At 42.4% G+C, this 21,110-nt stretch overlaps 1 protein-coding gene across 1 annotated transcript; it reads right to left on the minus strand.

Moving 5' to 3' along the window:
* Positions 1 to 2,326: 2,326 nt before the first annotated feature.
* On the minus strand, positions 2,327 to 12,001 carry SMNDC1 (survival motor neuron domain containing 1). The gene is made up of 6 exons (XM_068198022.1): positions 11,884 to 12,001; positions 11,168 to 11,287; positions 7,612 to 7,754; positions 5,814 to 5,975; positions 4,778 to 4,931; positions 2,327 to 3,985 (listed from the first exon to the last, which is right to left on the minus strand). The coding sequence occupies exons 2-6, from the start codon at positions 11,285 to 11,287 to the stop codon at positions 3,848 to 3,850; spliced, it is 717 nt and encodes a 238-aa protein (XP_068054123.1). The 5' UTR covers positions 11,884 to 12,001; the 3' UTR covers positions 2,327 to 3,847.
* Positions 12,002 to 21,110: the final 9,109 nt, after the last annotated feature.

A 21,110-nucleotide genomic window follows, 5' to 3' on the forward strand; every position in this document is an offset into this window, starting at 1 on the left:
AAAATCCTGGGAGAGATATGTCTCTCTCTGTTCAGAGGATATGTGATTACCACAGATGAGAACAAGACTTTTTCAGTCAGCACCCACTGTGGGAAGGCTTCGCACTTCTGTACAGACCAAGGAGTCGTGAGGTGAGTTCGGTATAGAAAGGGAATTGCTTTACAGAAGGAAGCAATGCAAGTGCTTTTATGTAGCAAAGCCTCCAGCTTAAGACCAGAGCTGGCTTGGGTAGGTGGCACCATCATCCCAATGCAAATGTCCCTCTGTATTTTACCATCCAAGTGAAGGTTTTTAGAGCCCAGATAGACTGGACAAATTGCAACTCAAAGAGCAGCACCAGCTGCCAGGCAGCAATCCTTCTCTTGGGCCAGGAATGCTTTCCACAACCTTACTCTTCACATAACTTTTGCAAAGAGAGTGGTTGTTTCCCAAGACCCTGCCACAGTTGCTGCAGGTGAGCAGAACCTCAAGGGGAAGCACAGAAGTTTGCTGTAGGTTTTGCCTTCTAAACATCTCCACTATTGAATTGCAGTCCTCTCAGGTAAAGTCCCTTTTTGTATTTACAAACCTGTGAGGCTGAGCAGCTACACAAATAAGTGACACGGCACGCACTGGCTTTAGGGAAGGCAAAAGAGTAATGGATTGCCATGACCATGAGAATTTGAGTTTGCTACTGTTGAGACTTCTAAATACTTAAACTGACTGGGGCAATCCTAGATCTGAGTCAGGTTTATACTGGTTTAATTTCCACAATGGGTTTCAGTTTGCACAGGACTGAGGCTGTACTAGGTAAAAGTAAGGCCTTATAGGAAATGGTTGAAGAGGAAACATGCAGCCCATACTGGTCATTTTGTGCAATACTCAGATTTATCTGACAAGCACAAATCTCTATTCTCTGACAAGTATCTCTTCCATCTCTATAGCTGGGGGGTTTGAACTCTACTTTTACAGTAACATTCCCTGTCATTTCAGTGTTTTTAAGTGCTCTCTGCTTATAGCAGGATTTGCTGGCACTGGGGTAGGTAATTTGTGTGCAAAGGCCCAATGCAGAGCATGAGGTCCCATGCTTCTTGCTGTCTAGACCAGTTAATAAAACTGGAAAATAAATTGTAAAAAAACCCCAATCAACTAAAACACCATCAGCTACATTTCTGGTCAACTCAGAATTTGTAATGTAAGGAACTTTTGTGTTTTGGCAATTACCAGCATTGCTTCACGCAAGATTTATTTTTATTACATGAATTTTTCAAGCCACTTTACTAAGGCTGTGTTCCAAAGCCAGATTACAATGAACTGGCCCATCCTGCAGATGAAGCAAGAGCATAAAAAAAGGAATGGCTGTGTGGCCAACACAGCTGTTTTTGTGGGGCAGCTTTTTTGTTCATTTAAGTCGTTCTCAAGATGTTTTCTCTTCATAGACTGGACCACCCCAGGTATAGTGGTCTCATTGTTTCACTTAATCCAGGTAAGGTGTTTAAGGAAAAAGCCAGTCAAAACTTGCTTTTAGCACTTCTTTGCAGTGCCCAACAGAAGAGTTGCAGCAGAGTTCATGAGGCAACCCCATTACAAGAGGTGACAGTAAAATACTCAGTGGAAAGGTGCAAGTTTTGCTAAATTTTTTGAAAGGTTCAGCTAAAACAACTTGGGCTGGATTGTCCCTTGCAGGGGAGGCTCACACCACCCATTGTGTTCTAGTGACTCACTCTATTGCTCTCCAGGGCTAGTGAACAAATAAATAGCCCTGGGATGGTCTATTGATTGTATTTATTACATTGAAGATAAGCAGATGTAGCTCATGTCAGGTATGAATCAAGACTTCTTTTCCAAAGACTGTTTTCTGTTAAAAGAACAGGCGGAGTTCAGAATAGGCTTCCTGAAAACTGCAGTTCTGCCTGCTTTAGCATGTGTCAGTTCTGACTTCAAGATGCTCCTTTTGGGTAAGTGAAAGGGACACTGTATCACACCCACCTGTGAAAGACGACAGGTGACCTTCCTCAGCACTGAGCTGTCAGTGTGGCACGACTGTCACCTAGTTAATGTCACTGCTGGAACATGTGTTTGTAGCTGCAGGCTGCAGTACAAATTCCCTTTCTAAAAAGCAGGCTATTTTACTCTTGTGATGTTTTTCCATGCAAAAGAAAATTTAACTGCCCCTGCTACCAGTGAAGATAAGGAATTAAGCAACACCATCTTGCAATGAGTGCGTTGTACTTCAGAGCCACTTCTGAGTATTACATTCTGTCCAGCAGATTCTGCTGTACTCACCCCTGTCCTGATGATTTACCATTATCCTCCCCTCATGAATAATTCCACTTCACCAAATATATCCATCAGATTTTAAACACTTTATTTAATAAAAGTTAAACATACAAAACTGAAATTAACACACTTTGTATTCATAAAAATCACCTTCTCCCATTACAGGGAGAACTTTTTTCTATGTATGGATTCTAAACTACTGCTTGTAGAGTTTAGCTTGAGTTGTGACTCAGGTAACTGATGGACATTTCCACCAATCAGTGCATCAACAATTGCTGACGTGACCTGATCTAGTTAACAAATTACAAAATGAGCTACATTAACATAATATACAGGGAAATAATGGTCAGGGTTAATGGACAAGACACACATTTTATTTAATGGGGGAAACAGCTGATGTACTCTTGTCCATTAACTCAGTCCTAGATTTTACAAAAATAATATCTACATTGTATACAGGGCTACCCATTAACTTCTTTAAACGCATTACGGGTTCAGAGGTGGCATCACTACCGTAAGTGCGAGACAAGGAACAGAGGAAAGCAAATCACAGAGTACAAAAAAGCATAGGGATTCCTGAAGAAAACTGAAGGGGCTCAGCAGCACTGTAATACAGCTGAAGGTACAATGGACACTAGGGCCAGTCACTTATGTAAGGACAAGCTCCCAACTAACCTTTACTCACTCACAACTAACTAAGTGGGACCTAGGCATTCGGATCTGCTGTGCCGTGGTTCTCCTTGCCTGGATGGGCACAGGCTGTCACTGCTCTGACTGTACCAACACACCTACAAGATCTACAGGGGAGGACAGGATAGATCCTTTCCACAGCACCAGCTCTGATCCCTGGGGATGGGTGGGGACTCTTAAGTACAGTTCCTTGTCCTATGGTTTTCTGGTTACAATTCATTAGCTTCCTATTATAATTTGATGAGTATTTATAAAACAAAGAAAAACAACCAACAAGAAACAGCATCTCCTCTGCTTAAATTCAAGTGCAAGAAAATTGGACTGAAATTAAGTCAAATTCATTGTTTCTAGAATGTAAGTGATCACTAGTAATAAAGATCCTATCAGCCCTGTTCTGCCCTCATTTACAGCTGTACAAACTGATCTGCAGTGGATTTGTAAGGGAGTTATTTAAACTTTTTTAGCAATTCCATGTGACATGTCAGCTCTCTCCCAGAGCTGCAGCAGCTCTGTAATGCTGAGCATGTCACAGACAGCACCGTGACTACAGAAACCAGGGAGGCTCTTAAGGTGCCCTTTTTATACCACCACTTTTTTTGAAGGGAAAAAAAAAACCTTCACTACTGGTATGAATGAAAGATTCAAAGCTGACAAATACTGCTTTGAAAGTAACAGGCAACAGCAGTTCATGAACATTTACCTGCTACAAAAAGTTTAATGGTTGGGGGGTTCAAATCAATTGCTAGAGATTTAAGGCTCAAATCAGCTGAAGCCAAAGTGATGGTGACAAAATGGACTACTCACTATGTGCCAACAAATAATTTACTTTTAGAAAAATATAATGATAAAAAGTTAAGTGTAAAGCCCTGCAGAGATGAAGTTCCACCTTTTTCACCTGTTACTGAGGCATCAGATGCCTGACATTATATTTAGAGGTATCTTGATACTGTGTCATAGGTTTGTCTGCAATTCCACATGTTCCAACGCCAACCTTGCCAGTTACACTCTCAGGGGAAGCAAAAATACTCCTTTTCACCTGGAAATAAAACAGAAAACACCATTTCTGAATAATTACAAATTATTAAATTTTACCAAAAAACCCCAAACAAACAAACAAACAAGCCAACAAGCAATCATTACCATCTGAAGTGCTTCAACATTCTCAACTTTTGCCCTACAGATGGGGACACTTTCTAAGGGCCAGCTCAGCTTTGATGTGTTGTCACTGAATGAAGCAATGGGGCTGGGAACTTCTGGCACCTCAGTACTGGATATGATTGTGGTACTGAGGTTCCCAAGTCAGGCCAATAAGGAATAAAATTCACCTCTCATAAGGGTATCTCTAATAATTGCTCTAAAGGAAGATTGAAGTTTTACCACTATGACTGACAGCTCTTGGTCAAGCCATGACAGAAATGGAGTAAGACTTAATGTCCTTGCTACCTTTTTTGACCTACACTTGCTGTTCCAGGGCATGTCCTCAGCACTGTGTCTGCTGGGTCATAAATACAGCAAGAAGCCAGACTTGGAGGTTTAGAGGGGCCCTCAGGTTCTTGGCTCCCACAAACACCAGCTGGCAACTGATGCAAGCCTAGTTCTCCCAGCCAAGTGCAAGCTCACCCTCTTAGGAGTAGCACGCCTCTAAAACAATCCAGTAAAAAAAACCAGGCATTTGAAGTGCACAAAATACAAAAATGCACACTTCAGAATCCCAAAGACACCCAAAGCCCCACGCTGCATCCCTTTAAAAACCACCTCCTTTCTCCCAAGGTACTGCAAAGAAGTCTATTCCCCATTGCTACTCACATACTGACAAAAGTAAACAAACCTGGCCTTTTTTGTTTTTAGAATAGGCTCTGTTGTTAAACTGTTGCCACTTGACTTTCTGGTCCTCGCGTTCCTGTTCAAGTTCTTTAATTCTCTGAGCTTTTTTCAAAGCTTTCTTCTTTTTATATTCTCGTTGCTGGGCTATCATCTCTTTTCTGGAGAAAAGAAAAAAAAAAAAAAAACAAAACAAAAAAAAAACCACAAACCCCACATTTTATGTTTGTGCCTCTTCCTGTAACATGTGCCTCTTCCTAAAATCTGACTGTAAAACAGACACGCACATTAGTTTTCCAGAAGTAAATTACAGAAATAAAACTTGTAAATATTCACCATTTCTAGGAGGTAAAAAAAAAAAATCCCAAAAACCTAAAAATCCAAACCTAATCTTTCCATTAATAAGCGTTACCTTACTAATTTATGTATTTGGCATTAAAACAACCACCAAGCACACCTGAGGAGCCCATGCCAGACACAGCCACCCATGGGATTGGGTGCAGTTCATTTCTGGGTGAAATGGGGCCTTTCAGCACTTCTACACTTCAGAAACATCTCGGGTTCGGAAAGTGTGAATAACCCATTGGAGCGAAAAGCCCAAACTTTTCTGGAGGTCTGCAGGACTCTGATGCTACCAATTATTGGACAGGGAGGAAAAGGACAAAGATTACTTCAGTGAAGATAAGGAAGTTGAGTCAATCTATGCCACGATGCAGCATCCTCAGAACAACCTTTTAGGGAAGGGATCACTGGCTATAACAAACTCTGATGAAGCTATAACAATCTCTGATGTACTATCTTTTTTTTTCCAAGGTAAAAAAAAGTTTTCAGCCCGTACAAATACGTTCCTGTGTTACACACAGCAGGATACTAAGTAAATGTGAATTGAGAACAAAAAGAAACAAAAAAACACCACCTATTTCATTATTATGAATTTTTTACCAATTACTAATTTTTATAGCTGAGGGAGAAGAAGAAGAAAACAACCGACTCAAAACCAACCCACAAAGCAGCATTCAGACTTCCAGCTGTGTATTACTTACTTGGACATGGGTTTGTTGCCAGTGTCCTCTTTTGCTTTCCTTCCCTCTTCCACAGGCTTGAGGTTGAACAGAGGTGTGACTTCAGCATTGCCATATCCAGCAAATGTAACTGCAGCTGTTCCATTCTCCTCATCTATTTCTTCAATCTCAGCTTCGTAACACCTGTAAAGATATCATGGCTGTAAGCATGTGAGTAAAGCTTTAATACTCAGCCCTTCAACACCTACATCAGCCAGCTAATGCCACTAAGTGACAAATATGCAGACACCAGCCTTCATTTTCAGGGGTAATACACAAACCAAGAGATTATTGTCTTAAGGTCAAAGGGACACAGGCACAAAGACTGGAATCTGCTGTATTTGACCTTTAGCTTCAACAAGCAATGCCCTCACAACTATCACAAGTAATGAATAATGCTGGGGCCAGTCTAATCAGCTATCCTGATCTGGTTTTAGTTCTGGCAGGTCATGGAATAAGAAAAAAATTGCTGCATTCACAGAATTCATTGAGGAGTTTTAGAAATGTCAGCTCAGAAGTGCAAAGCTTTCGTTCCATTTTTCTCCATAACACAAAGATTTAAGAAAAACTGAAGCTTTCAAAACATTCCCTCTTCAACACTTTTAAGCTTCAAAGTTTTCTTATTGATTTAAAACAGCAATTGTGAAATTTTCACAGAAATCAGTCCATTTCATATTTATGTGTGTGAAACACTTTGGTGACCTCAAACTGGGAAAAATGAAAAAAGACAAGTGACAGTTCCAAAAATATTTAAAATAACTGTGTCTAACTTAAGGGCAAAAGGATATATCTAGAGCAAACAGAGGAAAAAAAGAAGTGTTTCATAGACAATATTCCAATTAACTAATTGGAATAATTAACTAAATTAATTTCTTGTGTGTTTTCAGTGGGCCAACATCTTGAGCTAAGTGCAAACACACAAAAACCCAAAGTCTGGCTAGTTCTTTATGAAACACTGCTCACTTAAGAAATGCTGCAACAGAAGAAAGGTTTTCTAAAAGAAGCAGAACAGTAAAGTCCAATAAGATGCACTTCCATTAACATTCTAACACACTCTTCCCCAAGCTCTGATCCTGTAACCAAGGGATCAGAACAAAATCCATGACCCAATGGTGACCTAAGACTAAGAGATTCAATTTTTAAGTTCTACCACAAAAATATTTTATTCATTAATACACAGAAGAACTGTTCACTTTTAGATTAGTTTTCTACTTAGGACATCAACAGCTATACCAAAATCTTTACTTGGTTACTACATTGTTAAAAGAAGCACATTCATCCAATAATAGAGCCTCTCTCTAAGTGGTAACAATTGCAATACTGGTCCTGCATAAGCAGTTATTTTTTTAAAACTGCAACAGTTACACATTTGCAGTATGAAAAGTAACTTCTAAATGTTAATTTTGAAGTTTATGGAGTCATAATGATCTGCTTGGGTTCCCAGAACTACACAGGCTAATATATAAGAGACCAAACCCAAAAGGTTAATTCTACAATTACATTACATAGTTAGTTATTTTATATCCAAACCCATCTTTTTAAATTAAAAATAATTTCCAGTAAGAGGCCCAAACTGAGATACAGCAAGAATTTTTCTTCACAGTAATCAGTGACACTGCTACCTGCAATACTAACCTTTTATGAACAGTCCAAGAACACTTAATACCACATTTATTTCATAATTTCTTTTTTTTCGTCACTCTGGTCAATTCAAACTGAATGAAAGTCTCTTACCATTGAACTATTTCATGTAACTGTTAGAGAAGTTTTCTACACTTACTGTCCATCCTCACTCCATATGGCCATACACCGATCCCCAACCTTCCATGAGTGACTGGGCAGGGCGGACGCAGAACTGTCAGAATTCGCAAGAGTTTCCGAAGGTTGTGTTGAAAGGAGGTCTTTGGTTAACTCTATGACTTCCTATTAAAGACAAAAAACCCACAAAGAGTAATTTTTTCAAATTCCTCATACCAAGCATATTTTTACCCCAAGCTTACTGGTTTTGGTTTGGTTTTTTTTAAAGATGCTGTACTATATTCATTGCTGATGTGTGAATTACACTCGCTTTGGTTTTTTAGTAATTTAATTAAACTCATTATTTGCAATTGTAGATAAAAATATGTATGGTCCTCACTGTACTGCTGTAAAGCTGCCCATGCCCTCCTCCAATTTTCAAAAAGTAGCTTTTTTTAGCATTTCTTTTATTGGCTGAACTGCAGCATCCAGAGTCAGGGTGGCAGAGCACCCTCCAAGCTGTGCAGCCCTCTCATTTTGCTAGAAAGCATCCAAGTGCACAATAAAGAACTGGTTTCCTTAAGTCATTTTTATAGGAGTGATTGTTTTTTCCTAAGTTCCCTCACTTTGAGATTTCAGGTCAGGCCTTCCCTTGCTAATTCAAGATGACAAAGTAACAGAATTTCCCAATTTCTTTACACATTATTTATTTGCAGGCAGGAGCTTGCAAAAACCTCACCCAATTTCCTGTAAATGTTACATTAAAGACTAAGCAATCAAGACCTCTCTTGGATTTCACTAGGGTTAAAAGTCAAAGGAGACAGCACCTAAAAGGCCATGTAAACTTTCTGTATAATGCAAAGAAACTTTGTTGGCCCTAAAGAAGAAAAATTCTTCAATTCTTTGAGTACCTCAGCATGAACCAGTCACTCTCCTAACAAACAGTAAACACTTAAGTCAGGGGAGGGTTACAGACAATGTTCAAAGCCTGAACTTTCCTCCCCATTTCACATCTTACTTCAGCTATGGGCATACAGAGACTCAGGAAAATGCAGTAAAGGAGCTGTTCATCATCCCTTAAGAATCTAAAGGACTGTAAGCACTTCCAAGTAAGTTAATACATCATAAACTTGCATGCACATTTATCTGATAAACTATACAACTAGCATCAAGGCCTAACAATTTGTTTCTGTTGCAGCATGTTAATGTCTGAATTTCCAACAGCTAATAAAAGTTTTGCTCTTTGCTTTGGAGGAGCTGCTGGTTAATAAGTACTCCAGTGAGCACAATCAGTAGCAACTCTGAGCACAGGAACTCACAATTACTTCTACTACTTAGCTCACCATTTTCCTAATACCACAGCTGAAGCACAACAGATTTTAATTATCAAGTTACCTAATTTGAGAACATACAGCATTAGCCTAATTTTCCCTCCCAGGTGCAAAATCCCAAACTATTCCTTAACATACAGGTAGCTGTATTCTGCAAATCCAGGAGGCATTGTGGCTTGAGACAAGTATCTCTCTCAGCAGGTCAAGTACATCACATCAGGCACAAGCCACTCCTGAAAACAAGTGCTTCAGGTACTGGAACTAGCTGTAACACCAAACTGTTGACTAATTCTTGTCTCAGAGATGGCTTATTCTAGAACTTGGATGTGAATAGTTTCAGACAATTCTACCAAGAATCCTCTGAATTCAATAAAGTCTCTTACATACCAGGCTATTAAAATTACCAAACTTTTGGTAAAAATCTTCATCTGATATCTACATACCGTAATGCTCAGCTCACAAGACAGAGACGTGAATTTTACTGCAAGCCATGAGACAGTTCTCAAGTCTTTAAGAGAAGAGATCATTCCAAGAAAATTGCTGAGCAGGACTTGGACTACCACAGCAGCTCAGTACAGGCAAACAGGTTGAACAACATGGCTTGGTGCCACATCCCCATGATAAGGAGGTGTGACCCACAGGGAACACTACTTAGTTTGCCAAGATTTTTCCTGACCAACTGGTCAAAGCCAGACAGAGCTCTAGACTTCAGAGCACAACACCCACAGATCTCATCTCCAATAACAGAAGCTGACAGCTGCCATCAATCCCAGAAAAGGTAAGTTTGGTTCTTGGGTGCACAGACACTGTCCTAAAAACGCTGTGGCGAACCAAAAAGTGAAAAGCTAAGTACTTCTAGCAGTTTCTTCTAATATTTTAATCTTGAATAATCTAAGCATACAAAATGCATCAGCATTTATAACAGGAAAAGGATGTTCCAGTAACATAGTAACCTTAGTAATCTTTTGGAACAGACAAAAAGCTGTTTAGTTGGGACACTGATGCATCAAACCCACTCTTACAGTTGTTTGCTTAGTTGGCATATATCAAGTCTGCAAAACATTATGTCATTTTCAAGGTGGAACATATGGATAGCAAACCTTTTGGGGACGAAAGTGTAAAGATCTTCCCCATTCTGTGCAGAAAGCTTTTATTAAAAAGTTTGCAAGTTGTCCTTTCACATCAATGATCTCTGCATATCAAAGCCGAGGTCGTGTTGGTATCGGAAATATCATCCCATATGGGTTTTGCTGTGCATTTTAAAAATATAAAAATATACACATGCTTTTAACAGTGTACAACAGAGCACATTCAGACGATCTATAAAGTGCCTTGTGGGCACAAAGCCTTTGCAGTTTAAAAGGAATTCTAAAGATCACTGTTTGGAGGCACCACTTGTGTTTTGGTTTTGAAGCCCCAATTTATTACTGTTATTTCCATACAGAGCAGTGGTCACTGAACCTTGCACTGGATAGCTTTATATATTTTCACACCTGATGGCTAAAGCAATCCACAACAGAAATGAAGCAGCATCTTGCACTCTCATGACAGATTTTAACAGCACTGCTGGGATTTGCTATATGCCAATGTGTCTTTATATGAACAAGAATCTAAAAGACCACTCATACATTTAAAATTAGGCTGGTGGCTTTCCTGACACTAAACCACATCCCAAGGACCAGAAATGGGCTTTAGCTGTGAGGAACACACTATGCTCTTGTGATAAATGAAAAGCACAACTCTTTTCCTTTCTTATTTATAAACACAATCAAGACTCAGGTGCACAAGGAATACAGAACTACATTCCAAAGCTTTTAACATTGCAAATGCATTTAATGAGGAAACAAGTTCTGGATCAAGTTATTTGAGAACTCAGTAAGAACATCATGGTAAGCTAAACCATCAGGCTTCAGCATTAGTAAAAGCAACAAAAAATAATTACTTTGAGAAATGCTTCAGGGAAAAAAATTAAAACCCAGCACACTGTAAAGACAGCACTGGCATATCTTTCACCTCTCTGGCCAAAGTTTATAGAAAAAAAAGGTTGCTGTATAAATTAGTACATCTTTTTTAGTAATCAAAAAAAATACACTTAAAATAGGCCATACTTTGGGTTTTTCGAAACTAAGCCTTCCATGACTATATCAAGCTATGCGGAATGAAAGTAACTAGCCCACCAAGTGTCTGTTTTTGTTGCAGGACAAATATTTAGGATAGTTAAAACACTTGTAAAAGACCCTGATGTTTCACCTACCCTCAAGTTCTCACCTGTAAGTCTTTCTTCAGTTTCAGTAAATCCTCATTGTCTGCATTGCCAGATAAGGCAGCCTCGACTTGCTGGAGCTGAGCTTTGTAGCTGGCCAACTGCTTAGCAAGGTCTTCTGACATCTACAAGGAACACACACACATACAAACCCCACATCAAAACAACGGCATTGCTGCTTTTTAATCACGCCTTGTGGTCCAAGTCACGTGAAATGACAACAAAAAAAAAAAGCTGTTACAAACTTGTTAGAAACACAGCTCATTACGTTTCAATGATGAGTATTTGTTCGGTAATTTGACTACAGATACCCGCTCATTTAATTCTTGTGCCGTTCCGGCTGCTCCCAAGAGACTTGTGGAGAACGGAGGGCTTAAAGGCGTGCCTGTGTACGGGGCACACGCACAGCTTACAGCGTGTGAGCAGCGGGGCCCCGAGCAAGCCTCGCAACTCCCCGGCTCTTCAGAAAATGAACGCGCGTCCCAGCAAAGCCCGCGCACGGCGGCGTGTGCCCTCAGCACCGAAAGCCCCTGCGGCACCGGGGAACCGGCCCCTGCCGGGGCTCCCGCGGGCTCGGAGCGGGCGCGGGGGAACAGACGGGGCTGGGCCTGCCCGCTGGCGCGGGCCCTGCCCAGGCCCAGGCCCGGGCCCGGGCCCGGATCGCTCAGAGCGGGCAGAGGCGGGGCGCGCGGGGCCGGCAGGGCCCATGCGGCGGCCTCACCTCGGCGGTGCGGGTGCGGGGTGCGGGGTGCGGGCCGTGCCCGGGCCGGGGGCTCCGCTCGGGTCCCGTCAGGCCGCGGCCGCTGCGCTCCGGCTCCTTCCGCCGCCGCAGCCGGGGGTGGGGGGGCGCCGGGGGCGGGGCCTCGGCCCGGCGCTCGCGAGAGCGGTCACGTGTGCTACCGGCGCGCGAGCGCGTCACGCGGCCCGCGGGTCACGTGGCCGGCTGCCCCGCCCACGGTGGCGCGGGGGGCGGGGCCGCGGCGGAGCGGCCGGGGCTGAGGCCGCCTTTGGGCGCCCTGAGGCGCTGGGATCGGGAGCGGCCGGGGCTGAGGCCGCCTTTGGGCGCCCTGGGGCGCTGGGATCGGGAGCGGCCGGGGCTGAGGCCGCCCTTGGGCGCCCTGGGGCGCTGGGCTCCGGGAGCGGCCGGGGCTGAGGCCGCCCTTGGGCGCCCTGAGGCGCTGGGATCGGGAGCGGCCGGGGCTGAGGCCGCCTTTGGGCGCCCTGGGGCGCTGGGATCGGGAGCGGCCGGGGCTGAGGCCGCCCTTGGGCGCCCTGAGGCGCTGGGATCGGGAGCGGCCGGGGCTGAGGCCGCCTTTGCGCGCCCTGGGGCGCTGGGCTCGGGAGCGGCCGGGGCTGAGGCCGCCTTTGGGTGCCCTGAGGCGCTGGGCTCGGGAGCGGCCGGGGCTGAGGCCGCCTTTGGGCGCCCTGAGGCGCTGGGCTCCGGGAGCGGCCGGGGCTGAGGCCGCCTTTGGGCGCCCTGGGGCGCTGGGCTCCGGGAGCGGCCGGGGCTGAGGCCGCCTTTGGGCGCCCTGGGGCGCTGGGATCGGGAGCGGCCGCTGCTGCTCGGGAGCCGCGTCCGTGGCCCTGCCTGCGCACAGGGGCTTCGCTCGCTCGCGGCTTCGCTCCTGACAGCATCGAGTACAGCAACGCCCTCTGGCTACTTACATGATCATCACAACCACGCAAAACTTACTGCCAAGCAGCTTAGAAGAGAGTAAGTTTCCACATTCGTCCTGCAACAGCAGAGGAAACTGAGGAGAAAAGCTCAGTGGCTTCTTCGAGCCGTCCACAGAGAAAAAAATACATACTTCTGGTGGAAAGCCAGTGATTAATTTGGCCGTGAGCCATGCAAATTAAGCAGATGCCCAAAAATTTCTTCATATTAGCAGGAGTATCTGTGTCTCCTGCAAACATCCTGTCCCTCATGGTTACAGGCACATGGTGCTGCCCGGGAAGCTGACTTCACTCATTGGATTTGTTTATGTATTATGAGGAAAATATATCGATTGTGTTCTGTGACACTTGGTCTATATCCTCCGAGAATATCCTGACTCCGAATGAAACACATTTCAGTATCTTGGTGAATGATTTGATAATTAAAATGCAGAAATTACTGGACACTGTTCAGAGATAATTGTTGAGACCACGAAAATAGCAACAGCAACTTTTTGGTGTTTTCATGTTTATGCAATAATAAACTAAAAATAGTTAAGGAAACATTTTCTGATAAGACTTAGCGGACAGACCAGCAACTGTTGAAATACATACTAATTTTTTGATACAGAGCAATCCTAATGACTGTGACCATACCTATCAGTCAGAATGGACATTAGTACAATCAATTTCAACTTCACATTTCAGGACAAGAAATCTCTGCTGTATCTGTAGGATTGAGAGGGACTGAGAAGGCATCCACTGTCCAGCTATGTCCAAAGGCGGCCACAGCAAGAAGGAAAACACTTCTGTGGTTGCATCAGCAGGAGCAAGCATAAGAGGCATTTTATTTCTGTAGAAGGTTTGCTGAGAGTTAATATTGAAGTAGTTCTATGGTTGTATAGTAGAGTATGGGGTTTTATGGGGTCTGCAGACATCTAAACAGAGGCACCAACATTTTAAGATATATATGCTATAGTTAGGAAGACAAGCCAGATCTTGAAATGACTGATCTTTAATTCCTACAAATTGAAAATTCTCTTTAATTGCATCCTTAACACTGGATTTATCTTCACCTAAAAATAGAGACCTTTTTTCTGTCTTTAACTAGAGAAGCTCTTTTATACTATTGAAGACAAAACAGTGTAAGGAGGACATCTTCCTGCTGTCTTACAGATTACACTTTTAAAAAGATATGTTTTATAGTTCATTAAATGTTTACTGCTTGGATGGATATGCACATAGTACATTAGCATTACTTATAGCAATATATATATAGCTTAGCAACAGAAAAAAAAAAGAAAAAGACAATTTAATTGCCTTTTACCAAAGACAAGCTCTGTTGCCATTAGCACTGGGGCTTTCAGCAGTGATTCCCAATGGAAGCTGTCCGGCTGAGCTGGCTGTATTTGTGGAACAACGAGGTAAAGTTGGTGTAACTGGAGCCTCTGTGGCCGCGGCGGTAGCGGGGAATGGCACGGCTGGGTGGGAAGGTGAGCTTTGCAGTACCGGGGATAGCTGGGCATGCCTTGGAAGGAAGGGGCTGCCTGCCTGCCTGCCTGCCTGCCTGCCTGCCTGCCTGCCTGCCTTCAAGGCAAACCGATGCGCCGTTGGAAGAGGCTCCCGCAGCTCTGCTTGCCCTGTCCAGGAGGTGGTAGTGGTGCTGCGCAAGACGTCTGCACGCCAGCCCTGTTTAACTGGCTACTCGGGAAACCACTCGGCTACAGGTCCGCAATTCCGCCTCTTTTTTACAGTCTGCTGCGTGATTTTCATGGCTAGATAATGGGAACATATATAGGAAGTTGTTTTTGAGGGTAACTGGAACTGTGCAGTCTTTTGAAACAAGGATGTGCTTTGGTAAATAAGTACACTGAAATCCACAACATTCTGCATTCCTAAACGTTAAATCTCGAAGCACTTAAGGATCGGAAATCTAAATGCTGAGCAGCAACCGATGTTGTGAAGATGTTATTATGTCAAAATTATTTAATATCCTACTTTTCAGCTCTGTATGGGTCTGTTGTGCTCAGCACAGAGACCTAGCCACTAGACAAAAATTGGCTTCTACAAACAAACTGGTGTGTCCTCATGACAGAAATTGCAACCCAAGTCTAGGCCAGAATAGAGACACTGGATCTTTTTAGGCTTTTCTGGTAGGCTGCCTGCATGGCAGGCATTGCCCTGTCAGTGGGGCAGTATGTCATCTTCAAAGATATTGGTATATTAATTTGGATTTTTAAAATATTTTATTAGTATTTCAATTTTTAAGGTTATTTTCCTGAAGATGCAGGGGTTTTTTGTTCAGTTGTCCTGTACCTCTAAGCAAAATTTATTTTATTTTGGGGGAGGGGGTTACCATTTGTCATTATAAGCAGAACTGTCAACTTTGTCCATAGCTGCAATTATGCAATATTTCCCATTATGAGGCATTTTGTTGTTGTTGCTTCTGCAAAATTTATTTCTACTGCTTGATTTTGGTTTTTTCCCCTGCACTGGCTGTTTGAGTCTGGCTGAATTTAGCAGTTCAGCAGTTTGGCTCTTATAAAACCAAGTTATACAAAGAAATTCTGCTTTCCCAGGCGCTTGATTAAAATACACACTTAGAATGTTGAGAGGTTCAAGTGCCTCTTTGCTTTAAAGCGTGGGCTGAACATTTCTCAGGGAAGTTTTGTGTGTTTTAAATCTCCATTTTTTGCCATTTTACTCTCCTGAAATTTGGCCAAATGATCAGATTTTTCAATGCTCGCTTACACAGAAGTTTGTGTGGAAGGGAAGTCGGGTAGTGTGTGCATCCCTGAAGATAATTTGACTCTTTGCAGCCCAGGTAATCAGTACAAATTGTGGTGCTAAGCAAAGAAACGGAGAGTTCAAACATGTTCTGTCCTCTGAATTACTGCAGAAATTATTTCCATTGGTGAAAAAGGCACAGTGACTAAAACTGAGGAGGAAAAGTGAATCAGAACTCAAAGAATAAGATCCAGGGTGAGGCAGAATGGGGATAAGAAGAAAATGTCAGAATTAGGAAGAATGGACTGAAAATTTGCATCTTTTATCATGTCATCCACTTCAGAGGGATTTGAGGCTCTTGGATTTCCATTTTCTTGCAACTGACAGCTTGAGGGAATGCAGCTTATGTGGGAAATGACAAGCTGCCAGTGTGATCGTTTACTGGTACAAGCAGCAGGTCCATGTGCTGGGTCTTGATCCGGCCTACACAGCACAGACTCTCAGATGGGATTTGCAGCTTTGTGTGAGCCTTCGGTTGGGAGCAATATTCCAAGTCTTTCTCTGAGGCACTCTGCCATCTGCGTCAGGGAGGGTCAGCCCTGCAGGCCTGGGCACTGCAGGAGAAGACAGCTGGACATGCTGGTTCTTCATCCTGAGTGCCGGAATTGTCTTCCTGAGACTCCTTATGTCCAGAAGGTGTTTGAGTGGCAGGAATGCAGAGAAGATAAGGGAAGTTTGGAAAGTAGGGAGCAAGGGCAAAGGGTAGAGGAGCCTGGGAGGATTAGGAGAAGAGCTGAAGCAGCAAGCCAGCAGTGTGGGAGGTTTGGGAAGCAGGAACTTGAGGTTAATATGGGAACAGCGTGGGGGTATTTTGGTTTGTGTGTGGGGCGGGACCTGGGAAGTCAGGAACAAGATGGACTGCTGTGATGGATTGTGGGGCTGCTGCGGGGGAGAGGAGACCCAAGTCCTGCACAGTGAGGGCAGACAAACAGGAGGGTACTGTATGTACAGGGAGAGGGCGGCTTGTAATGAGCACATGAAAGGAGAGGGAAGGGGATATGAGGTGCAGCTGACAGCAGTGATGACTGTGTGTGTTTTCCCCAGGACAGGGTTGCTGCCAGCTGCGTGCCACGCACTGGCTGGGGTTTGTGGCAGCTGGTCAGCAGCCGCCCACCGCGAGCTGTGTGGCCTCTGGGTGCTGGTGAGCTGCTCTGCTGTGGCCCACAGCTGCAGCTCCATGCCAGCAGTCAGTCCTTGGTGGTCCACCCCCACGGGAGCTGCACAGGCTTGGTCTGAGCACTGCTCAGAACACAGGATTTATGGTAACCAAGAGTGTGCAGTTAAAAATAGGCAGTTGTTTGTGGGTCCTGCATTGCTGTTTGCTGAATTTTAAATGAAAGTGAGCTGAAAGAAGAGGAAGAGAGCCTTGCAAGAAGGCTACTGAATAGCCCCATAAAGAACTGGGTTTATTCTCCTGTGTAGGAGTATCTACACATTGTGAGTGATGTAGATCTGTGTATGGAATAAAAGCTCAGAGTGTAATTTAGAGCTGATTGCCCCCTGGGACTTGTAGTTGAGAACTGACCACAAAAGCTCTGATTCATCTGGAGGTAACTTTGCTACCACAGAGGCATGGTTAGATTGCATTTAGGAACTGCCATACATTCCTAGGTTTTGAAAGTTCATAGCATCTTGGCTTGGAAGAGCTGCCACTCCTGACCAGTGTTACTTAGGCAATATGAGTAGTTTTGGGGACAGTCAAAAATAGGAAGAGATTTGAAACAGTGTTACTTACTTATAAAGAGGGTATTGATTATTTTCTGCCTCTTCTGAAGTTAACATCAACATTTTAATTAGTCACGTGGACACCTTTGGACTTCTGTACCTCTTGTTTATTTGCCCTTCTTTAGAACAAGGGGTAATACAGATACCTTATTTTGTAGAAACGAACAATTAAAAATGCTGCCACATCGTACTGATGAATACCAAATGAAATCCAGTGAGAAAATGAAGAATTCTCTTTCTAAAATAGAATTCAAGGAGTCCATGGCAAATAGTGAGATCTACTGATGCAGAAACAGATTGTGATTAGCTGGCATCACAGCAGTGTCAAGAACTATTGTAGTCTGGCTTTGTCATGCCATATTGGACTTCCATGCTGTGAACCTAGAAGTTGCCAGCAGTTAACATTTTTGTTTCTGAGCTATGATAAGTTTATTTTTGCTAACTGTAGTGTACACGAACTTTTAAAAAGGTTAACTATGCCATAGTAGCTGTAGAATGCACCGATGTAATATAAACATGTACAATTTACTTAAAATGCAAAATATGTGCATCACTGTTCCAAACTTTTCCATCCTTCATTCTACTGACACTTTCAGACACATTTTCCTGAAGTGAGAGAATTTCTGGAGTGTGCACATAGTGATGAGAGATGGCATGCACCCATCCTATTGCATGAACAAACTTGTTAAACATTCCTTCTACATCATGTTAGTCAGTACTTGAGCAGCAAGACTGCTTTCATGTGGTTTAGCATCCTGTTCCTGGTAATCAGAGTTTTTGCTAATCAGAGAGTGTTGTCTTACATCCTACAGCTGATCCAACACTTAGAGAAACTGGAAATCCTTCTAAAGATGTTTCCTTTGAAAATGAAACTGAAATTTCTGTCTCTTACAGAAATTGTCTTGCATGTCATTACAGCCATTTACAAATGAAGTCAGATTGGATCCTTGGCCAGCAAATGGCATTTTGTAGAGGCTGCTGATAAAAGAAGAGTGTATCAGATGGGCATTTAGAACTATTTTTATCAATGTTCCTACTTATATGTCATTTGAAAGAAGAAATAGTGGAGCTACTGGTGGATATTTCTTTAAATGCTAAACTTAATAAAAACATATTGTGGTATCCATCTTAATGGGAAACCAAGATAACAGGTTGCCAAGGGTATAGTCAGATATATGCAATTTAGAGATATAACAAGGATTCTCGTTCACACAGAGATGTCAACACCATGTTTGGGCTCTGGAATAATTTTTACTCATTGTACATTGGCTAAAAATCTATGGAAAGGGTTTGGTTGGATTTTTTTTTTTTTTAATTTTTTCTTTCAAGTTTCATCTTGCACTGCCTAAGTGCAGTGCTGTCTACATCTTTTAGTTACGAAGAGGAAAAGATGCAGTTAATATGTTTTGCTGTTTCATACACTGGAATGAGGATTGCCATGAGGATTTTGATTGCTTGTGCTATGCTTCCTATGTGAGAAAGTTTCAGCTCTTTGGCGTAGTTATCGATCTGAAGTCTTTCCAAAATCTTAGATCTGCAGGAACACTTAGCACTTAGCTTAGTACTTTGTTGACTCAGGGATAGACGATAGATCCTCATTAGGTCCCCTGCAATTTTGGGGATGTTTTTCCTCATCTTGGTCAATCCTATTCACATAATTTAGTAAGAGGGTGCAATATGCTGTTCAATGGAATTTGAGCCTGTACTGTTACCAGCAGAGAAAGCTTAAACAAAAAAGCAAGCAATGTCCATGGGAACAAGGTGACTTTTTTGTCAGTGACCATTATAATGGGTATGACTTGATATTATTGCACTATATTTTGAATGAGGCAACGTGCCTGTAATATGAATTATTGAGATGCATATGCTTTGCTCTGAGTTTTTTGTTTCATACACAGTCAGGAATGTACTGAACTATTTCAGGAGATGTGCAGGCAAGACCATGTGTAGACAAATACCCGTTCTTCCTGTGTTTGGAAGGAGAATTTGATCTTTTTTAGCAGTTTTTACTTGAGTATGAGAAGTCACAGTGTTTTACAGCATACATGAGAATGGACAGCTAACCAGCTAAAGTGAAACAGAGAACTTCTCAGTTTGAAGGCTTGGTGGGTTTTCAAGTTTGGGGGGTTTTTAAGCATTGGTTTCAAAATTGCAAAGGGATTTCCCAGTCAGGCATATAAACATGAAAACCTAAATATAGATCCAAACTTCAGAAAGGAGTGCTGATCCATAGATTTTATCTAGAGACAGATGACATGTATCTAACTTTTTTCCTATTTTCTATCTTTCCTCCCACACCTGATGAAACTATTTAGATTTGAAACGTTGGAAGGCCACATACCTGAAGCAGCAGTGGACTTGTTTAAACACCATTTTCCGGTATTAGTTTTATAGATCCAGAGATGACTAATAAGGAAGTTTCTTCATTCAGTATTCATGGATGACCAATTTTTGCTAGCATGAGGAACAAAGCTGGTATGAGAAGGTCATGTTGCCCAGGGAGCAATTCAAATCTCCAGAGTGAGTCATGATACTGGTATCTTAAGACACAGAGAGAAAACATAGTGCAAAACTCAAACAGGGCTTTTTTTCTTCTGCCTTTTCAATTTTTTGGGATATTTCCTGGCAGACTTATTTCACTAGCACTCCTGGTGTCAGTATTCCTAGATTTAGGGCATTTATTTGGGGTCTCCACCTTCTTTTATTGTAATAGAATGAAGACAGTAGCTGCCTGGTAAATTAGAATGGTGACCATAAGAAATACTATTGGCATAAACCTAGATGAGTTTTCCTAGTACATTTCTCCTTTTTTAGTTACTTTGGTGATTTGAATATACCTTGCAGCAGTGGAGAAGGTAGAGGTGTTTCCTTTGGCAGGCACAACACAGCACAATTACCATATCAAATTATTGCATATCGTAAAATCATACTGATAATGTTAGTGGTCTAAAGGCAGTAAATGCACCCCTAGATGTGATGTACCTCAGCAGGTCTGTTCTGTATCAGAGACTCCTCTACAGCAGAGTTGCTGTGTACATGGACCACAATTTTCTCCACACTCTCTCCCAGGATCACTGCTGAAGTCAGAGGGGCAGGATATTTGCAGTTGGCAAAGCTTTTACTGGCATCTTCAATTAAGTCAGTGGATCTCTCCTAATTCCATTTCCCACTGCACTAAAAACTCCCTACCAGTAGATGATGATGCTTTTCAAATCATGAAACCATATTAAAATTTTAATCTGGATAAAATGTAAAATAACAGAATCAAAGTTCCATAAAATCTAGGCTTGGTTTCAGACTAATGTAAAACAAGGCAAAATTAGGTTGTGATATAATTTTAAGGCTAACCTTGAGGGAGATCTTGTCAGGAACCTTGGTGCAAATTGGTTGAAGTATTAGATCAGCTATGTTAATACTTTTTTTTTTTTTTTTTCAGTGAAACCACTAGGGAAATAATCTTTCTTCTCTTTGGGGCATCTGTATAGATCTGAGCAGGGAAACATTATTGGTTTTGAAACTTTAAATTGCTGTGGACTAGTCCTGTCATCAGTTGTATTAATAATACACGTAATTTTAGTACAGAGTGTTTGGTAGGTATTGATTCACTTCTTTTTCAGAACTCGTCAAGATTTCAGACAATATATTTACATTTACAGGGTATTAAAGAACTCTCTGTCAAGGCCCAAAGAAGCTTCTAAAAAAATGTATTGATTTGCAAAATTTTTGAAAAGTTCCAATTTGTTTATTGGAGAAATTGTTGGAAGCAAGAAGGAAAATTTTGTC

This window comes from Anomalospiza imberbis, chromosome 8 (assembly GCF_031753505.1).
Source record: "Anomalospiza imberbis isolate Cuckoo-Finch-1a 21T00152 chromosome 8, ASM3175350v1, whole genome shotgun sequence".
Lineage (NCBI taxonomy): Eukaryota > Metazoa > Chordata > Aves > Passeriformes > Viduidae > Anomalospiza > Anomalospiza imberbis.

Bases quoted from the DNA above. Each gene is read 5' to 3' on its own strand.
- SMNDC1 (XM_068198022.1), bottom strand. From the start codon at position 11,287: ATGTCAGAAGACCTTGCTAAGCAGTTGGCCAGCTACAAAGCTCAGCTC. The intron at 5,976-7,611 runs GTAAGTGTAGAA...ATATCTTTACAG, and splicing joins ATATGGAGTGAGGATGGACA to GTGTTACGAAGCTGAGATTG. The intron at 3,986-4,777 runs GTTTGTTTACTT...TTTTATTTCCAG, and splicing joins CTAAAAACAAAAAAGGCCAG to GTGAAAAGGAGTATTTTTGC.